The 22,875-nt window shown below is 52.7% G+C and overlaps 1 protein-coding gene across 2 annotated transcripts in view; it reads right to left on the reverse strand.

The window, feature by feature from the left end:
- Positions 1 to 22,875, reverse strand: part of GTF3C2 (general transcription factor IIIC subunit 2) — a 159,447-nt gene that overhangs the window by 9,719 nt on the left and 126,853 nt on the right. For both annotated transcript variants that reach the window (XM_069728612.1, XM_069728611.1), the window contains exons 12-18: positions 17,636 to 17,661; positions 13,028 to 13,157; positions 2,433 to 2,574; positions 1,532 to 1,693; positions 753 to 840; positions 399 to 527; positions 31 to 192 (exon numbers count right to left, since the gene is read on the reverse strand). In XM_069728612.1, the coding sequence (XP_069584713.1) occupies positions 31 to 192; positions 399 to 527; positions 753 to 840; positions 1,532 to 1,693; positions 2,433 to 2,574; positions 13,028 to 13,157; positions 17,636 to 17,661 (839 nt within the window). The remainder of the gene's footprint in view (positions 1 to 30; positions 193 to 398; positions 528 to 752; positions 841 to 1,531; positions 1,694 to 2,432; positions 2,575 to 13,027; positions 13,158 to 17,635; positions 17,662 to 22,875) is intronic.

Consider the following 22,875-nt stretch of genomic DNA (forward strand, 5'->3'; position numbering starts at 1 on the left):
AACCCAGGACAGTCTAATGAGGGAACCTACCAGATTCATGTCCTGAAACACCAGACTGAAGCGACCGCTCGCTGCTCGGAATGACTTTGGCTTGAAATGTTCCCAGTGATAACTCTCAGACAGGGGTTCGTTCAGCAGTTTGTCACCAGGATCAGGGACCTCCGCAGACAGGAAGTCCACCTTATAGACCGGCTGCGAAGAGGAGAGCAAGAAAAATCCCAGAAAGGCGCCTACAAATACAGAATAATGGTCTCGCCCCACTCATATGATGCACGTGGGCACGGTTCACGGGACGCACGATTCACGGGACACATGCAGGCCCACGGGCCCGGCTCATGGGACGCACGCAGGCACACGGGCCCGGATCACAAACACAGCATAACTCTGTCCATACTCACAAATCTGCGCTCTGTTGGTCGCTTCGTGTTAACAGACGGCGCATTTAGGTTGGGGAACATGACGACCACGACCTCCCCGGCAGAGTCACCGCATGTGACGGAGCTGAGCCAATCTGAGCCAGAGACACTCTGTAGAGAGAAGAGAGTGAGCCGAAGCGAGAGGCACAACGATGATATGCCCCCGAGGGCCAACCTCCATAAGAGAGGCCAAAGACCTCCCACAGGCACCGTTCAGAGAGGGGCCCCTATATCATATATAATGAATGCTCCATTCAGCGAGGGGCCCCTATATCACATGCAATGAACCATTTAGCGAGGGCCCCTGTAGATCCCTGGGTGATGCACAGCGCTTACCCACACCGTCCCCTTGCGCGGCATAGCAAAGTACGGCTTGTAGCCCAGGAATCCGGAGTCCACGTAGTGGATGCCGCACAGGCAGTGTCTGCGGAGAACAGGAAACATGTGAGGCTGTGATGTGCTGCACCTGGCAGCTGTGATGCGCTGCACCTGGCAGCTGTCATGTGCAGCACCTGGCAGCTGTGATGTGCAGCACCTGGCAGCTGTGATGTGCAGCACCTGGCAGCTGTGATGTGCTGCACCTGGCAGCTGTGATGTGCAGCACCTGGCAGCTGTGATGTGCAGCACCTGGCAGCTGTGATGTGCTGCACCTGGCAGCTGTGATGTGCTGCACCTGGCAGCTGTCATGTGCAGCACCTGGCAGCTGTGATGTGCTGCACCTGGCAGCTGTGATGTGCTGCACCTGGCAGCTGTGATGAGCTGCACCTGGCAGCTGTGATGTGCTGCACCTGGCAGCTGTGATGTGCTGCACCTGGCAGCTGTGATGTGCTGCACCTGGCAGCTGTGATGTGCTGCACCTGGCAGCTGTGATGTGCTGCACCTGGCAGCTGTCATGTGCAGCACCTGGCAGCTGTCATGTGCAGCACCTGGCAGCTGTCATGTGCAGCACCTGGCAGCTGTCATGTGCAGCACCTGGCAGCTGTCATGTGCAGCACCTGGCAGCTGTCATGTGCAGCACCTGGCAGCTGTCATGTGCAGCACCTGGCAGCTGTCATGTGCTGCACCTGGCAGCTGTCATGTGCAGCACCTGGCAGCTGTGTGCACGGGACACTCACGAGGCGTAGCAGTTGTCCTGCGCCACCGCCACCCCGCAGTACGGCAGCAGCCACGCCAGCTCTGTGCCCTGGAAACGCCTGATATTGTTCACTGGCGCCTGCAGACGGCGAAGATCCCAAAACTTCAGACGCCGATCACTTCCACACGTCACTAAGAAGTCACTGAGAACAGAAAAGTAACGTGATTACACTACAGGAGCGTAATAAGAGGGGAGAGTAGACTACAGGAGCGTAATAAGATGGGAGAATACATTACAGGAGCATAATAAAAAGGGTTATTACACTACAGGAGCGTAATAAAAGGGGAGAATATATTACAAGAGCGTAATAAGAGGGAAGAGTAGACTGCAGGAGCAAAATAAGAAGGGAGAAAACATTACACTAGCATAAGAGAGGAGAGTAGACTGCAGGAGCGTAATAAGAGGGGAGAATATATTACAGGAGCGTAATAAGAGGGGAGAATACATTACAGGAGCGTAATAAGAGGGGACAGTAGACTGCAGGAGCGTAATGAAAGGGGTGATTACACTATAGGACCGTAATAAATGGGGGGATTACATTACAGGAGCGTAATAAGAGGGGAGATAACATTACAAGAGAGTAATAAAAGGGGTGATTACACTCCAGGAGCCATATAAGGGGAGGTTATTACACTCCAGGAGCCATATAAGGGGAGGTTATTACACTCCAGGAGCCATATAAGGGGAGGTTATTACACTCCAGAAGCCATATAAGGGGAGGTTATTACACTCCAGGAGCCATATAAGGGGAGGTTATTACACTCCAGGAGCCATATAAGGGGAGGTTATTACACTCCAGGAGCCATATAAGGGGAGGTTATTACACTCCAGGAGTCTCAGGCAGGCCGCCATGGATTGTGGAGCAGTGTGAAGCCTCGCACCTGTCTGCTTTACACCACTCGATGCTGCGCACGGCGCCGTCGTGGGCGGAGAAGCTGTGGAAGGGGTACTGCCTGATCACCCGGCCCTGACGGACCCTCTGCAGGACGGACTTGGTCTTCAAATCCCATATTGCTACGAGACCTGTAATCACAAAAGAGCAGAAGTAAGATAACGGCTCCGAAAACCAGGAGACCCCCGAGAAATCACTGCTCCCCTGTGAGGCGGACACTGGTGACAACCAACATGGCCGCCACCACAGCTCGTACTGATGTCATGTGACTCCCCTAGTGACAACCAACATGGCCGCCACCACAGCTCGTACCGATGTCATGTGACTCCCCTAGTGACAACTAACATGGCCGCCATCACAGCTCGTACCGATGTCATGTGACTCCCCTAGTGACAACCAACATGGCCGCCATCACAGCTCGTACCGATGTCATGTGACTCCCCTAGTGACAACCAACATGGCCGCCATCACAGCTCGTACCGATGTCATGTGACTCCCCTAGTGACAACCAACATGGCCGCCATCACAGCTCGTACCGATGTCATGTGACTCCCCTAGTGACAACCAACATGGCCGCCATCACAGCTCGTACCGATGTCATGTGACTCCCCTAGTGACAACCAACATGGCCGCCATCACAGCTCGTACCGATGTCATGTGACTCCCCTAGTGACAACCAACATGGCCGCCATCACAGCTCGTACCGATGTCATGTGACTCCCCTAGTGACAACCAACATGGCCGCCATCACAGCTCGTACCGATGTCATGTGACTCCCCTAGTGACAACCAACATGGCCGCCATCACAGCTCGTACCGATGTCATGTGACTCCCCTAGTGACAACCAACATGGCCGCCATCACAGCTCGTACCGATGTCATGTGACTCCCCTAGTGACAACCAACATGGCCGCCATCACAGCTCGTACTGATGTCATGTGACTCCCCTAGTGACAACCAACATGGCCGCCATCACAGCTCGTACCGATGTCATGTGACTCCCCTAGTGACAACCAACATGGCCGCCATCACAGCTCGTACCGATGTCATGTGACTCCCCTAGTGACAACCAACATGGCCGCCATCACAGCTCGTACCGATGTCATGTGACTCCCCTAGTGACAACCAACATGGCCGCCATCACAGCTCGTACCGATGTCATGTGACTCCCCTAGTGACAACCAACATGGCCGCCATCACAGCTCGTACCGATGTCATGTGACTCCCCTAGTGACAACCAACATGGCCGCCATCACAGCTCGTACTGATGTCATGTGACTCCCCTAGTGACAACCAACATGGCCGCCATCACAGCTCGTACTGATGTCATGTGACTCCCCTAGTGACAACCAACATGGCCGCCATCACAGCTCGTACCGATGTCATGTGACTCCCCTAGTGACAACCAACATGGCCGCCATCACAGCTCGTACCGATGTCATGTGACTCCCCTAGTGACAACCAACATGGCCGCCATCACAGCTCGTACCGATGTCATGTGACTCCCCTAGTGACAACCAACATGGCCGCCATCACAGCTCGTACCGATGTCATGTGACTCCCCTAGTGACAACCAACATGGCCGCCATCACAGCTCGTACCGATGTCATGTGACTCCCCTAGTGACAACCAACATGGCCGCCATCACAGCTCGTACCGATGTCATGTGACTCCCCTAGTGACAACCAACATGGCCGCCACCACAGCTCGTACCGATGTCATGTGACTCCCCTAGTGACAACCAACATGGCCGCCATCACAGCTCGTACCGATGTCATGTGACTCCCCTAGTGACAACCAACATGGCCGCCATCACAGCTCGTACCGATGTCATGTGACTCCCCTAGTGACAACCAACATGGCCGCCACCACAGCTCGTACCGATGTCATGTGACTCCCCTAGTGACAACCAACATGGCCGCCATCACAGCTCGTACCGATGTCATGTGACTCCCCTAGTGACAACCAACATGGCCGCCACCACAGCTCGTACCGATGTCATGTGACTCCCCTAGTGACAACCAACATGGCCGCCATCACAGCTCGTACCGATGTCATGTGACTCCCCTAGTGACAACCAACATGGCCGCCATCACAGCTCGTACCGATGTCATGTGACTCCCCTAGTGACAACCAACATGGCCGCCATCACAGCTCGTACCGATGTCATGTGACTCCCCTAGTGAAAACCAACATGGCCGCCATCACAGCTCGTACCGATGTCATGTGACTCCCCTAGTGACAACCAACATGGCCGCCATCACAGCTCGTACCGATGTCATGTGACTCCCCTAGTGACAACCAACATGGCCGCCACCACAGCTCGTACCGATGTCATGTGACTCCCCTAGTGACAACCAACATGGCCGCCATCACAGCTCGTACCGATGTCATGTGACTCCCCTAGTGACAACCAACATGGCCGCCATCACAGCTCGTACTGATGTCATGTGACTCCCCTAGTGACAACCAACATGGCCGCCATCACAGCTCGTACCGATGTCATGTGACTCCCCTAGTGACAACCAACATGGCCGCCATCACAGCTCGTACCGATGTCATGTGACTCCCCTAGTGACAACCAACATGGCCGCCATCACAGCTCGTACCGATGTCATGTGACTCCCCTAGTGACAACCAACATGGCCGCCACTCACAGCTCGTACCGATGTCATGTGACTCCCCTAGTGACAACCAACATGGCCGCCACCACAGCTCGTACCGATGTCATGTGACTCCCCTAGTGACAACCAACATGGCCGCCATCACAGCTCGTACCGATGTCATGTGACTCCCCTAGTGACAACCAACATGGCCGCCATCACAGCTCGTACCGATGTCATGTGACTCCCCTAGTGACAACCAACATGGCCGCCATCACAACTCGTACCGATGTCATGTGACTCCCCTAGTGACAACCAACATGGCCGCCATCACAGCTCGTACCGATGTCATGTGACTCCCCTAGTGACAACCAACATGGCCGCCATCACAGCTCGTACCGATGTCATGTGACTCCCCTAGTGACAACCAACATGGCCGCCATCACAGCTCGTACCGATGTCATGTGACTCCCCTAGTGACAACCAACATGGCCGCCATCACAGCTCGTACCGATGTCATGTGACTCCCCTAGTGACAACCAACCATGGCCGCCATCACAGCTCGTACCGATGTCATGTGACTCCCCTAGTGACAACCAACATGGCCGCCATCACAGCTCGTACCGATGTCATGTGACTCCCCTAGTGACAACCAACATGGCCGCCATCACAGCTCGTACCGATGTCATGTGACTCCCCTAGTGACAACCAACATGGCCGCCATCACAGCTCGTACCGATGTCATGTGACTCCCCTAGTGACAACCAACATGGCCGCCATCACAGCTCGTACCGATGTCATGTGACTCCCCTAGTGACAACCAACATGGCCGCCATCACAGCTCGTACCGATGTCATGTGACTCCCCTAGTGACAACCAACATGGCCGCCATCACAGCTCGTACCGATGTCATGTGACTCCCCTAGTGACAACCAACATGGCCGCCATCACAGCTCGTACCGATGTCATGTGACTCCCCTAGTGACAACCAACATGGCCGCCATCACAGCTCGTACCGATGTCATGTGACTCCCCTAGTGACAACCAACATGGCCGCCAACACAGCTCGTACTGATGTCATGTGACTCCCCTAGTGACAACCAACATGGCCGCCATCACAGCTCGTACCGATGTCATGTGACTCCCCTAGTGACAACCAACATGGCCGCCATCACAGCTCGTACCGATGTCATGTGACTCCCCTAGTGACAACCAACATGGCCGCCATCACAGCTCGTACTGATGTCATGTGACTCCCCTAGTGACAACCAACATGGCCGCCATCACAGCTCGTACTGATGTCATGTGACTCCCCTAGTGACAACCAACATGGCCGCCATCACAGCTCGTACTGATGTCATGTGACTCCCCTAGTGACAACCAACATGGCCGCCATCACAGCTCGTACCGATGTCATGTGACTCCCCTAGTGACAACCAACATGGCCGCCATCACAGCTCGTACCGATGTCATGTGACTCCCCTAGTGACAACCAACATGGCCGCCATCACAGCTCGTACTGATGTCATGTGACTCCCCTAGTGACAACCAACATGGCCGCCATCACAGCTCGTACCGATGTCATGTGACTCCCCTAGTGACAACCAACATGGCCGCCATCACAGCTCGTACCGATGTCATGTGACTCCCCTAGTGACAACCAACATGGCCGCCATCACAGCTCGTACCGATGTCATGTGACTCCCCTAGTGACAACCAACATGGCCGCCATCACAGCTCGTACCGATGTCATGTGACTCCCCTAGTGACAACCAACATGGCCGCCATCACAGCTCGTACCGATGTCATGTGACTCCCCTAGTGACAACCAACATGGCCGCCATCACAGCTCGTACCGATGTCATGTGACTCCCCTAGTGACAACCAACATGGCCGCCATCACAGCTCGTACCGATGTCATGTGACTCCCCTAGTGACAACCAACATGGCCGCCATCACAGCTCGTACTGATGTCATGTGACTCCCCTAGTGACAACCAACATGGCCGCCATCACAGCTCGTACTGATGTCATGTGACTCCCCTAGTGACAACCAACATGGCCGCCATCACAGCTCGTACCGATGTCATGTGACTCCCCTAGTGACAACCAACATGGCCGCCACCACAGCTCGTACCGATGTCATGTGACTCCCCTAGTGACAACCAACATGGCCGCCATCACAGCTCGTACTGATGTCATGTGACTCCCCTAGTGACAACCAACATGGCCGCCATCACAGCTCGTACTGATGTCATGTGACTCCCCTAGTGTCTGGGAAAGATGGTGACAACCAACATGGCCGCCATCACAGCTCGTACTGATGTCATGTGACTCCCCTAGTGACAACCAACATGGCCGCCATCACAGCTCGTACTGATGTCATGTGACTCCCCTAGTGACAACCAACATGGCCGCCATGACAGCTCGTACTGATGTCATGTGACTCCCCTAGTGACAACCAACATGGCCGCCATCACAGCTCGTACTGATGTCATGTGACTCCCCTAGTGTCTGGGAAAGATGGTGACAACCAACATGGCCGCCATCACAGCTCGTACTGATGTCATGTGACTCCCCTAGTGACAACCAACATGGCCGCCATCACAGCTCGTACTGATGTCATGTGACTCCCCTAGTGACAACCAACATGGCCGCCATCACAGCTCGTACTGATGTCATGTGACTCCCCTAGTGTCTGGGAAAGATGGTGACAACCAACATGGCCGCCACCACAGCTCGTACCGATGTCATGTGACTCCCCTAGTGACAACCAACATGGCCGCCATCACAGCTCGTACCGATGTCATGTGACTCCCCTAGTGACAACCAACATGGCCGCCATCACAGCTCGTACTGATGTCATGTGACTCCCCTAGTGACAACCAACATGGCCGCCATCACAGCTCGTACTGATGTCATGTGACTCCCCTAGTGACTGGGAAAGATGGTGACAACCAACATGGCCGCCATCACAGCTCGTACTGATGTCATGTGACTCCCCTAGTGACAACCAACATGGACGCCATCACAGCTCGTACCGATGTCATGTGACTCCCCTAGTGACAACCAACATGGCCGCCATCACAGCTCGTACTGATGTCATGTGACTCCCCTAGTGACAACCAACATGGCCGCCATCACAGCTCGTACCGATGTCATGTGACTCCCCTAGTGACAACCAACATGGCCGCCACCACAGCTCGTACCGATGTCATGTGACTCCCCTAGTGACAACCAACATGGCCGCCACCACAGCTCGTACCGATGTCATGTGACTCCCCTAGTGACAACCAACATGGCCGCCATCACAGCTCGTACCGATGTCATGTGACTCCCCTAGTGACAACCAACATGGCCGCCATCACAGCTCGTACTGATGTCATGTGACTCCCCTAGTGACAACCAACATGGCCGCCATCACAGCTCGTACTGATGTCATGTGACTCCCCTAGTGTCTGGGAAAGATGGTGACAACCAACATGGCCGCCATCACAGCTCGTACTGATGTCATGTGACTCCCCTAGTGACAACCAACATGGACGCCATCACAGCTCGTACCGATGTCATGTGACTCCCCTAGTGACAACCAACATGGCCGCCATCACAGCTCGTACTGAGGTCATGTGACTCCCCTAGTGACAACCAACATGGCCGCCATCACAGCTCGTACTGATGTCATGTGACTCCCCTAGTGTCTGGGAAAGATGGTGACAACCAACATGGCCGCCATCACAGCTCGTACTGATGTCATGTGACTCCCCTAGTGACTGGGAAAGATGGTGACAACCAACATGGCCGCCATCACAGCTCGTACCGATGTCATGTGACTCCCCTAGTGACTGGGAAAGATGGTGACAACCAACATGGCCGCCATCACAGCTCGTACTGATGTCATGTGACTCCCCTAGTGACTGGGAAAGACGGTGACAACCAACATGGCCGCCATCACAGCTCGTACTGATGTCATGTGACTCCCCTAGTGACTGGGAAAGATGGTGACAACCAACATGGCCGCCATCACAGCTCGTACTGATGTCATGTGACTCCCCTAGTGACTGGGAAAGATGGTGACAACCAACATGGCCGCCATCACAGCTCGTACTAATGTCATGTGACTCCCCTAGTGACTGGGAAAGATGGTGACAACCAACATGGCCGCCATCACAGCTCGTACCGATGTCATGTGACTCCCCTAGTGACTGGGAAAGATGGTGACAACCAACATGGCCGCCATCACAGCTCGTACTGATGTCATGTGACTCCCCTAGTGACTGGGAAAGATGGTGACAACCAACATGGCCGCCATCACAGCTCGTACTGATGTCATGTGACTCCCCTAGTGACTGGGAAAGACGGTGACAACCAACATGGCCGCCATCACAGCTCGTACCGATGTCATGTGACTCCCCTAGTGACAACCAACATGGCCGCCATCACAGCTCGTACTGATATCATGTGACTCCCCTAGTGACTGGGAAAGACGGTGACAACCAACATGGCCGCCATCACAGCTCGTACCGATGTCATGTGACTCCCCTAGTGACAACCAACATGGCCGCCATCACAGCTCGTACTGATGTCATGTGACTCCCCTAGTGACTGGGAAAGATGGTGACAACCAACATGGCCGCCATCACAGCTCGTACCGATGTCATGTGACTCCCCTAGTGACTGGGAAAGATGGTGACAACCAACATGGCCGCCATCACAGCTCGTACTGATGTCATGTGACTCCCCTAGTGTCTGGGAAAGATGGTGACAACCAACATGGCCGCCATCACAGCTCGTACTGATGTCATGTGACTCCCCTAGTGTCTGGGAAAGATGGTGACAACCAACATGGCCGCCATCACAGCTCGTACTGATGTCATGTGACTCCCCTAGTGACTGGGAAAGATGGTGACAACCAACATGGCCGCCATCACAGCTCGTACCGATGTCATGTGACTCCCCTAGTGACTGGGAAAGATGGTGACAACCAACATGGCCGCCATCACAGCTCGTACCGATGTCATGTGACTCCCCTAGTGACTGGGAAAGATGGTGACAACCAACATGGCCGCCATCACAGCTCGTACTGATGTCATGTGACTCCCCTAGTGTCTGGGAAAGATGGTGACAACCAACATGGCCGCCATCACAGCTCGTACCGATGTCATGTGACTCCCCTAGTGACTGGGAAAGATGGTGACAACCAACATGGCCGCCATCACAGCTCGTACTGATGTCATGTGACTCCCCTAGTGTCTGGGAAAGATGGTGACAACCAACATGGCCGCCATCACAGCTCGTACTGATGTCATGTGACTCCCCTAGTGTCTGGGAAAGATGGTGACAACCAACATGGCCGCCATCACAGCTCGTACTGATGTCATGTGACTCCCCTAGTGTCTGGGAAAGATGGTGACAACCAACATGGCCGCCATCACAGCTCGTACTGATGTCATGTGACTCCCCTAGTGTCTGGGAAAGATGGTGACAACCAACATGGCCGCCATCACAGCTCGTACTGATGTCATGTGACTCCCCTAGTGTCTGGGAAAGATGGTGACAACCAACATGGCCGCCATCACAGCTCGTACTGATGTCATGTGACTCCCCTAGTGTCTGGGAAAGATGGTGACAACCAACATGGCCGCCATCACAGCTCGTACTGATGTCATGTGACTCCCCTAGTGACTGGGAAAGATGGTGACAACCAACATGGCCGCCATCACAACTCGTACCGATGTCATGTGACTCCCCTAGTGACTGGGAAAGATGGTGACAACCAACATGGCCGCCATCACAGCTCGTACTGATGTCATGTGACTCCCCTAGTGTCTGGGAAAGATGGTGACAACCAACATGGCCGCCATCACAGCTCGTACTGATGTCATGTGACTCCCCTAGTGACTGGGAAAGATGGTGACAACCAACATGGCCGCCATCACAGCTCGTACTGATGTCATGTGACTCCCCTAGTGACTGGGAAAGATGGTGACAACCAACATGGCCGCCATCACAGCTCGTACTGATGTCATGTGACTCCCCTAGTGACTGGGAAAGATGGTGACAACCAACATGGCCGCCATCACAGCTCGTACTGATGTCATGTGACTCCCCTAGGGTCTGGGAAAGATGGTGACAACCAACATGGCCGCCATCACAGCTCGTACTGATGTCATGTGACTCCCCTAGTGACTGGGAAAGATGGTGACAACCAACATGGCCGCCATCACAGCTCGTACTGATGTCATGTGACTCCCCTAGTGACTGGGAAAGATGGTGACAACCAACATGGCCGCCATCACAGCTCGTACTGATGTCATGTGACTCCCCTAGTGTCTGGGAAAGATGGTGACAACCAACATGGCCGCCATCACAGCTCGTACTGATGTCATGTGACTCCCCTAGTGTCTGGGAAAGATGGTGACAACCAACATGGCCGCCATCACAGCTCGTACTGATGTCATGTGACTCCCCTAGTGTCTGGGAAAGATGGTGACAACCAATATGGCCGCCATCACAGCTCGTACTGATGTCATGTGACTCCCCTAGTGACTGGGAAAGATGGTGACAACCAATATGGCCGCCATCACAGCTCGTACTGATGTCATGTGACTCCCCTAGTGACTGGGAAAGATGGTGACAACCAACATGGCCGCCATCACAGCTCGTACCGATGTCATGTGACTCCCCTAGTGACTGGGAAAGATGGTGACAACCAATATGGCCGCCATCACAGCTCGTACCGATGTCATGTGACTCCCCTAGTGTCTGGGAAAGATGGTGACAACCAACATGGCCGCCATCACAACTCGTACCGATGTCATGTGACTCCCCTAGTGTCTGGGAAAGATGGTGACAACCAACATGGCCGCCATCACAACTCGTACCGATGTCATGTGACTCCCCTAGTGACTGGGAAAGATGGTGACAACCAATATGGCCGCCATCACAGCTCGTACCGATGTCATGTGACTCCCCTAGTGTCTGGGAAAGATGGTGACAACCAACATGGCCGCCATCACAGCTCGTACTGATGTCATGTGACTCCCCTAGTGTCTGGGAAAGATGGTGACAACCAACATGGCCGCCATCACAGCTCGTACTGATGTCATGTGACTCCCCTAGTGACTGGGAAAGATGGTGACAACCAATATGGCCGCCATCACAGCTCGTACTGATGTCATGTGACTCCCCTAGTGACTGGGAAAGATGGTGACAACCAATATGGCCGCCATCACAGCTCGTACTGATGTCATGTGACTCCCCTAGTGACTGGGAAAGATGGTGACAACCAACATGGCCGCCATCACAGCTCGTACCGATGTCATGTGACTCCCCTAGTGTCTGGGAAAGATGGTGACAACCAACATGGCCGCCATCACAGCTCGTACCGATGTCATGTGACTCCCCTAGTGACTGGGAAAGCCGGTGACAACCAACATGGCCGCCATCACAGCTCGTACCGATGTCATGTGACTCCCCTAGTGACTGGGAAAGCCGGTGACAACCAACATGGCCGCCATCACAGCTCGTACTGATGTCATGTGACTCCCCTAGTGACTGGGAAAGCCGGTGACAACCAACATGGCCGCCATCACAGCTCGTACTGATGTCAGGTGACTCCCCTAGTGTCTGGGAAAGATGGTGACAACCAACATGGCCGCCATCACAGTTCATACCGATGTCATGTGACACCATCCCAGTGTCTGGGAAAGCCGAGGACAAACAAAATGGCCGCCATCCAGGTGCAGACATATTATCGGTGCGGCCGCACAAGGGCCCATTTCTACCTCCAAAGAAGGTGCAGTTTTGCAATTTCAGGAGCTTTTGGGCTGCAGAGGGCCCATATATTGTTCTTGCACAGGGGCCCTTTTCTGTTTGTGTCCACCAGTGCCGCCATCACAGCCAGACACCGGTCACCTGAATGTTACCAGAGGGCGTCCCAGAGCTGGTGAGAAGCAGCAGCGGTCACATACTGGCGGCACTCACCATCATAAAATCCGGCAGCCAGGTAATGGTGAGGTTTGGTGGGCAGCCAGGCCACGGTGAAGCACTGTCCATTGTCTCCTGGGCCACAAGCCTTAACGGATCCCACGTGAAGCCGGGCCACGCAGTCCACCTGCAAGACACCACAGTCAGCGCGCCCAGAGCAGCGCTCAGCCCGCCCAGAGCAGTGCTCAGCCCGCCCAGAGCAGCGCTCAGCCCGCCCAGAGCAGCCCTCAGCCCGCCCAGAGCAGCCCTCAGCCCGCCCAGAGCAGCCCTCAGCCCATCCAGAGCAGCGCTCAGCCCGCCCAGAGCAGCGCTCAGCCCACCCAGAGCAGCCCTCAGCCCGCCCAGAGCAGCCCTCAGCCCGCCCAGAGCAGCGCTCAGCCCGCCCAGAGCAGCCCTCAGCCCGCCCAGAGCAGCGCTCAGCCCGCCCAGAGCAGCGCTCAGCCCGCCCAGAGCAGCGCTCAGCCCGCCCAGAGCAGCGCTCAGCCCGCCCAGAGCAGCCCTCAGCCCGCCCAGAGCAGCCCTCAGCCCATCCAGAGCAGCCCTCAGCCCATCCAGAGCAGCCCTCAGCCCATCCAGAGCAGCCCTCAGCCCGCCCAGAGCAGCCCTCAGCCCGCCCAGAGCAGCGCTCAGCCCGCCCAGAGCAGCGCTCAGCCCGCCCACAGCAGCGCTCAGCCCGCCCACAGCAGCCCTCAGCCCGCCCAGAGCAGCGCTCAGCCCGCCCACAGCAGCCCTCAGCCCGCCCAGAGCAGCCCTCAGCCCGCCCAGAGCAGCCCTCAGCCCGCCCACAGCAGCCCTCAGCCCGCCCAGAACAGCGCTCAGCCCGCCCAGAGCAGCGCTCAGCCCGCCCAGAGCAGCGCTCAGCCCGCCCAGAGCAGCGCTCAGCCCGCCCAGAGCAGCGCTCAGCCCGCCCAGAGCACCGCTCAGCCCGCCCAGAGCAGCGCTCAGCCCGCCCAGAGCACCGCTCAGCCCGCCCAGAGCAGCGCTCAGCCCGCCCAGAGCACTGCTCAGCCCGCAGACAGCAGCGCTCAGCCCGCCCAGAGCACTGCTCAGCCCGCAGACAGCAGTGCTCAGCCCGCCCAGAGAAGCGCTCAGCCCTTACTGGGGTACGTTATATCCTCTGGGCACCAGGGTCGGATTACTGGGTGTTATCTGTATACTGGTTACACTCATATAGGAAGTATACACACTCCAGTAATACTGAACTCTGCAAGACCCAAGCCCCTGCCTGCCCACCCTCCCTGATATAAGAAGTCTACACACCCCTGTAATATCCCAGTACTTTTCACTTTTTATTGTCGCCATAATCTGTACAAATCCTGAGGAAAACAAAGTGGAATCTTTTCTGTTGTAAAAATAAAGCCGTAGTTGCACAAATCTGCACACCCGTGCACTGATCCTTTGTTGCAGTTCCCTGTGAGTTTCTGGCAACGATCAGTGTTTTTGGGTCGGGGTCTATCTCTCGTCACATCTAGGATTGATGATGCCTCCTGGCAGCAGCTCCACATCTGTCAGATTACGGGGGCATCTCCTGTGTACGGCGCCCTCTGGACACCCCGCATCTACCCCAGAAGTAAACCTTAGCACATCCGGTTCACAAGTCTTCAGCGCGTTCATCATCAGGTTCCAGCCTGGGCCAATGAATGTGGTGCCCGAAGACATGGGGAAAAGGCCTCAGTCGCTCAGGTCCATACGAGCCCCCACTGGACCAGCGGCAGCGCATCACGAACCCAACCTGGTGCTACAAGAAAACAGCTGTTCTTCTAGGCAACGGGTGAGGCCTGGGTAAGCTACTCTTCTATCAGTCCTGAGATCTTCAGCTTGAGGTTTCCCACAAGGACAGAAAGCCAACTGATGCAGTGGAAAGGTTCAACTCTTATTTCAGAAAGTTTTCGGTCCTTGATGTGTGGATCCCCTCTCTGGTGTGGTGCTGTCATGGATGAAAGAAAGACCAGCCCCAGAGCACAATGCTGCCCCCACCATGCCTCACTGTGGGGATGGTGATCTTCTGGTGATGCGCGGTGTCAGCTTTACACCTTCTGGAATTATGGCCACAAAGTTCCCCCTCGGTCTCCGAAGACAGAACATGTTTCCTGCTTCTGGCAGACATAATGGAGGCTTTGGTAGAACATCGCTGGCCAAGATGATTTTCTGTTTAAGAAAAGGATTCAGTCTTGTCCCCCGATCCCACATGCCGGACATATGAAGAATGCAGGAGATTGTTGTCACATGCAGAACACAATCGGGGCTGGCCAGAAATTCCTGCAGCTCCTCTAATGTTGCTGTTGACCGTTCTCTTTTCTCTTTCAGCAAATTTCAGGGATGTCCAATACTCGGTAATGTCGCTGTGGCACCAAATTTAAGCTCCTTCTTGACATTTTCACGGAGTCCCTGGTAGATCTGATGTCTGGGAAATGTTCTTGTCCCTTCTCCTGATTCACAGCTTTCCACAATGAGATCCTTTGCTGTGTTGTCAGCTGATTACGGTTCAGTAAATGTCAGGAAAATCCTCCTAGAGCAGCGACACTTTCTCTGGGGTTAACGAGCGCTGACTACCATGTAACGTGAGGGGAAATGGGATTGTCTGATTCTGAGCACAACCACATCCAAGATAGGAGACAGTGCTAACACTTATGCAAATGCTTTATAGAAGGTTTCTTATTTTTATTTTCCCATCAAAATGATTTTACTTTTTTGGGGGGATTTGAACAGATGTGGTGACACTAAAGTGGGGAAAGTACTGAAATTATTTTTCTTGCAGGAATATTTTACATGACAAATATTTTAAAGAGGCGTGTAGACTTTTTATATTCAGTGTATATATCTAGGGTTGAATACTTCTATCCTCTGTGTATTATCCCACCATCCATCTCTGTGCAGCCGACACTTTCTATACGCTTCACCGACTTTAATTAAAAGGAAACATGACGGCAAAGCGAATATTGACCCAGAGCCGGCAGGAGGAAGATGGGGGTAATCATACAATGACGAACACAGAGGGGGAAGATGAAGGCTGGCGGTATACACATCCCCTATATACAACAGCGTATACACATCCCCTATATGCAAGAGCGTATACATATCCCCTATGTACAAGAGCCGTATACATATCCCCTATCTACACGAGCCGTATACACGTCCCCTATATACAAGAGCCGTATACACATCCCCTATATACAAGAGCCATATACACGTCCCCTATATACAAGAGCCGTATACACGTCCCCTATATACAAGAGCCATATACACATCCCCTATATACAAGAGCCGTATACACGTCCCCTATATACAAGAGCCGTATACACGTCCCCTATATACAAGAGCCATATACACATCCCCTATATACAAGAGCCGTATACACGTCCCCTATGTACAAGAGCCGTATACACGTCCCCTATATACAAGAGCCGTATACACATCCCCTATATACAAGAGCCATATACACGTCCCCTATATACAAGAGCCATATACACGTCCCCTATATACAAGAGCCATATACACATCCCCTATATACAAGAGCCGTATACACGTCCCCTATATACAAGAGCCATATACACATCCCCTATATACAAGAGCCGTATACACGTCCCCTATATACAAGAGCCGTATACACGTCCCCTATATACAAGAGCCATATACACATCCCCTATATACAAGAGCCGTATACACGTCCCCTATATACAAGAGCCGTATACACGTCCCCTATATACAAGAGCCATATACACATCCCCTATATACAAGAGCCGTATACACATCCCCTATATACAAGAGCCGTATACACGTCCCCTATATACAAGAGCCGTATACACATCCCCTATATACAAGAGCCGTATACACATCCCCTATATACAAGAGCCGTATACACATCTCCTATATACAAGAGCCGTATACACATCCCCTATATACAAGAGCCGTATACACATCCCCTATATACAAGAGCCATATACACGTCTCCTATATGCAAGAGCCGTATACACGTCCCCTATATACAAGAGCCATATACACATCCCCTATATACAAGGGATGTGCGCCATATACACGTCCCCTATACACAAGATATGTGCGCCATATACACGTCCCCTATATACAAGCACCATATACACATCCCCTATATACAAGAGCCGTATACACATCCCCTTTATGCAAGAGCCGTATACACATCCCCTATATATGAGATGTGCGTATTACACATGTCCCTATATACAAGAGATGTACACCATATACACATCCCCTATATACAAGAGATGTGCGCCATATACATGTTCCCTATATACATGAGATGTGCGCCATATAAACGTCTTCTATATACAAGAGATGTGCGCCATATAAACGTCTTCTATATACAAGCGCCGTATAGACATCCCCTATATACAAGAGCCGTATACACGTCCCCTATATACAATAGGCAAGCACCGTATACACATCCCCTATATACAAGAGGTGTGCGCTATACACAAATCCCCTATACACAACAGACAAGCGTCATATACATGTCCTCAACATTCAAGAAACGAGCGCCATATAAACATCCCCTATATACACCACACCACAGGAAAGAGTGGATCTGGAAGACGTTAAATACATAATGTTGTGCACAGAAATCATTACCTTAAAGACGCTCGGATGACAGAGATCTACAGAAAAAAAAGAGAAAACAGTCAGTGGACAGAACAAAAGCTGACTACATCAACTATAGGGAGCAGTGATCCCTCCTAGGAGAACGCTGACTACATCCACTATAGAGGGCAGTGATGCCTCCTAGGAGAACGCTGACTACATCCACTATAGAGAGCAGTGATCCCTCCTAGGAGAACGCTGACTACATCCACTATAGAGAGCAGTGATCCCTCCTAGGAGAACGCTGACTACATCCACTATAGGGGCAGTGATCCCTCCTAGGAGAACGCTTACTACATCCACTATAGAGGGCAGTGATCCCTCCTAGGAGAACGCTGACTACATCCACTATAGGGGGCAGTGATCCCTCCTAGGAGAACGCTGACTACATCCACTATAGAGAGCAGTGATCCCTCCTAGGAGAACGCTGACTACATCCACTATAGAGGGCAGTGATCCCTCCTAGGAGAACGCTGACTACATCCACTATAGAGGGCAGTGATCCCTCCTAGGAGAACGCTGACTACATCCACTATAGAGAGCAGTGATCCCTCCTAGGAGAACGCTGACTACATCCACTATAGAGAGCAGTGATCCCTCCTAGGAGAACGCTGACTACATCCACTATAGAGGGCAGTGATCCCTCCTAGGAGAACGCTGACTACATCAACTATAGGGAGCAGTGATTCCTCCTAGGAGAACACTGACTACATCCACTATAGAGAGCAGTGATCCCTCCTAGGAGAACGCTGACTACATCCACTATAGAGAGCAGTGATCCCTCCTAGGAGAACGCTGACTACATCCACTATAGAGAGCAGTGATCCCTCCTAGGAGAACGCTGACTACATCCACTATAGAGGGCAGTGATCCCTCCTAGGAGAATGCTGACTACATCCACTATAAGGGCAGTGATCCCACCTAGGAGAACGCTGACTACATCCACTATAGAGGGCAGTGATCCCTCCTAGGAGAATGCTGACTACATCCACTATAGAGGGCAGTGATCCCTCCTAGGAGAACGCTGACTACATCAACTATAGGGAGCAGTGATTCCTCCTAGGAGAACACTGACTACATCCACTATAGAGAGCAGTGATCCCTCCTAGGAGAACGCTGACTACATCCACTATAGGGGCAGTGATCCCTCCTAGGAGAATGCTGACTACATCCACTATAGAGAGCAGTGATCCCTCCTAGGAGAACGCTGACTACATCAACTATAGGGAGCAGTGATTCCTCCTAGGAGAACACTGACTACATCCACTATAGAGGCAGTGATCCCTCCTAGGAGAACGCTGACTACATCCACTATAGAGGCAGTGATCCCTCCTAGGAGAACGCTGACTACATCCACTATAGAGAGCAATGATCCTTCCTAGGAGAACGCTGACTACATCCACTATAGAGAGCAGTGATCCCTCCTAGGAGAACGCTGACTACATCCACTATAGAGGGCAGTGATCCCTCCTAGGAGAACGCTGACTACATCAACTATAGGGAGCAGTGATTCCTCCTAGGAGAACACTGACTACATCCACTATAGAGGGCAGTGATCCCTCCTAGGAGAACGCTGACTACATCCACTATAGAGAGCAGTGATCCCTCCTAGGAGAACGCTGACTACATCCACTATAGAGGCAGTGATCCCTCCTAGGAGAACGCTGACTACATCCAATATAGAGAGCAATGATCCCTCCTAGGAGAACGCTGACTACATCCACTATAGAGAGCAGTGATCCCTCCTAGGAGAACGCTGACTACATCCACTATAGAGAGCAGTGATCCCTCCTAGGAGAACGCTGACTACATCCACTATAGGGGGCAGTGATCCCTCCTAGGAGAACACTGACTACATCCACTATAGAGAGCAGTGATCCCTCCTAGGAGAACGCTGACTACATCCACTATAGAGGGCAGTGATCCCTCCTAGGAGAACGCTGACTACATCAACTATAGGGAGCAGTGATTCCTCCTAGGAGAACGCTGACTACATCCACTATAGGGAGCAGTGATCCCTCCTAGGAGAACGCTGACTACATCCACTATAGAGGCAGTGATCCCTCCCAGGAGAACGCTGACTACATCCACTATAGAGAGCAATGATCCCTCCTAGGAGAACGCTGACTACATCCACTATAGAGAGCAGTGATCCCTCCTAGGAGAACGCTGACTACATCCACTATAGAGGCAGTGATTCCTCCTAGGAGAACGCTGACTACATCCACTATAGAGAGCAGTGATCCCTCCTAGGAGAACGCTGACTACATCCACTATAGAGGGCAGTGATCCCTCCTAGGAGAACACTGACTACATCCACTATAGAGGGCAGTGATCCCTCCTAGGAGAACGCTGACTACATCCACTATAGAGAGCAGTGATCCCTCCTAGGAGAACGCTGACTACATCCACTATAGAGGGCAGTGATCCCTCCTAGGAGAACACTGACTACATCCACTATAGAGGGCAGTGATCCCTCCTAGGAGAACACTGACTACATCCACTATAGAGAGCAGTGATCCCTCCTAGGAGAACGCTGACTACATCCACTATAGAGAGCAGTGATCCCTCCTAGGAGAACGCTGACTACATCCACTATAGAGAGCAGTGATCCCTCCTAGGAGAACGCTGACTACATCCACTATAGAGGGCAGTGATCCCTCCTAGGAGAACGCTGACTACATCCACTATAGAGAGCAGTGATCCCTCCTAGGAGAACGCTGACTACATCCACTATAGAGAGCAGTGATCCCTCCTAGGAGAACGCTGACTACATCCACTATAGAGGGCAGTGATCCCTCCTAGGAGAACGCTGACTACATCCACTAAAGAGAGCAGTGATCCCTCCTAGGAGAACGCTGACTACATCCACTATAGGGGCAGTGATCCCTCCTAGGAGAACGCTGACTACATCCACTATAGAGAGAAGTGATCCCTCCTAGGAGAACGCTGACTACATCCACTATAGGGGCAGTGATCCCTCCTAGGAGAACGCTGACTACATCCACTATAGAGAGCAGTGATCCCTCCTAGGAGAACGCTGACTACATCCACTATAGAGAGCAGTGATCCCTCCTAGGAGAACGCTGACTACATCCACTATAGAGAGCAGTGATCCCTCCTAGGAGAACGCAGACTACATCCACTATAGAGAGCAGTGATCCCTCCTAGGAGAACGCTGACTACATCCACTATAGAGAGCAGTGATCCCTCCTAGGAGAACGCTGACTACATCCACTATAAGAGCAGTGATCCCTCCTAGGAGAACACTGATTACATCCACTATAGAGAGCAGTGATCCCTCCTAGGAGAACGCTGACTACATCCACTATAGAGAGCAGTGATCCCTCCTAGGAGAACGCTGACTACATCCACTATAAGGGCAGTGATCCCTCCTAGGAGAACGCTGACTACATCCACTATAGAGAGCAGTGATCCCTCCTAGGAGAACGCTGACTACATCCACTATAGAGAGCAGTGATCCCCCCTAGGAGAACGCTGACTACATCCACTATAGGAGCAGTGATCCCTCCTAGGAGAACGCTGACTACATCCACTATAGAGAGAAGTGATCCCTCCTAGGAGAACGCTGACTACATCCACTATAGGGGCAGTTATCCCTCCTAGGGGAACGCTGACTACATCCACTATAGAGGGCAGTGATCCCTCCTAGGAGAACGCTGACTACATCCACTATAGAGAGCAGTGATCCCTCCTAGGAGAACGCTGACTACATCCACTATAGAGAGCAGTGATCCCTCCTAGGAGAACGCTGACTACATCCACTATAGAGAGCAGTGATCCCTCCTAAGAGAACGCTGACTACATCCACTATAGAGAGCAGTGATCCCTCCTAGGAGAACGCTGACTACATCCACTATAGAGAGCAGTGATCCCTCCTAGGAGAACGCTGACTACATCCACTATAGGGGCAATGATCCCTCCTAGGAGAACGCTGACTACATCCACTATAGAGAGCAGTGATCCCTCCTAAGAGAATGCTGACTACATCCACTATAGAGAGCAGTGATCCCTCCTAGGAGAACAATGACTACATCCACTATAGAGGGCAGTGATCCCTCCTAGGAGAACGCTGAGTACATCCACTATAGAGAGCAGTGATCCCTCCTAGGAGAACGCTGACTAAATCCACTATAGGGAGCAGTGATCCCTCCTAGAAGAACGCTGACTACATCAACTATAGGAGCAGTGATCCCTCCTAGGAGAACGCTGAGTACATCCACTATAGAGAGCAGTGATCCCTCCTAGGAGAACGCTGACTACATCCACTATAGGGAGCAGTGATCCCTCCTAGAAGAACGCTGACTACATCAACTATAGGAGCAGTGATCCCTCCTAGGAGAACGCTGAGTACATCCACTATAGAGAGCAGTGATCCCTCCTAGGAGAACGCTGACTACATCCACTATAGAGAGCAGTGATCCCTCCGAGGAGAACGCTGACTACATCCACTATAGAGAGCAGTGATCCCTCCTAGGAGAACTCTGACTACATCCACTATAGAGGGCAGTGATCCCTCCTAGGAGAACGCTGACTACATCCACTATAGGGGGCAGTGATCCCTCCTAGGAGAACGCTGACTACATCCACTATAGAGAGCAGTGATCCCTCCTAGGAGAACGCTGACTACATCTACTATAGAGAGCAGTGATCCCTCCTAGGAGAACGCTGACTACATCCACTATAGAGAGCAGTGATCCCTCCTAGGAGAACGCTGACTACATCCACTATAGGGGGCAGTGATCCCTCCTAGGAGAACGCTGACTACATCCACTATAGGGAGCAGTGATCCCTCCTAGGAGAACGCTGACTACATCCACTATAGAGAGCAGTGATCCCTCCTAGGAGTACGCTGACTACATCCACTATAGAGAGCAGTGATCCCTCCTAGGAGAACACTGACTACATCCACTATAGAGAGCAGTGATCCCTCCTAGGAGAACGCTGACTACATCCACTATAGAGGGCAGTGATCCCTCCTAGGAGAACGCTGACTACATCCACTATAGGGAGCAGTGATCCCTCCTAGGAGAACGCTGACTACATCCACTATAGAGGGCAGTGATCCCTCCTAGGAGAACGCTGACTACATCCACTATAGGGAGCAGTGATCCCTCCTAGGAGAACGCTGACTACATCCACTATAGAGAGCAGTGATCCCTCCTAGGAGTACGCTGACTACATCCACTATAGAGAGCAGTGATCCCTCC

Source organism: Ranitomeya imitator, chromosome 5 (assembly GCF_032444005.1).
Source record: "Ranitomeya imitator isolate aRanImi1 chromosome 5, aRanImi1.pri, whole genome shotgun sequence".
NCBI classification, from domain to species: domain Eukaryota; kingdom Metazoa; phylum Chordata; class Amphibia; order Anura; family Dendrobatidae; genus Ranitomeya; species Ranitomeya imitator.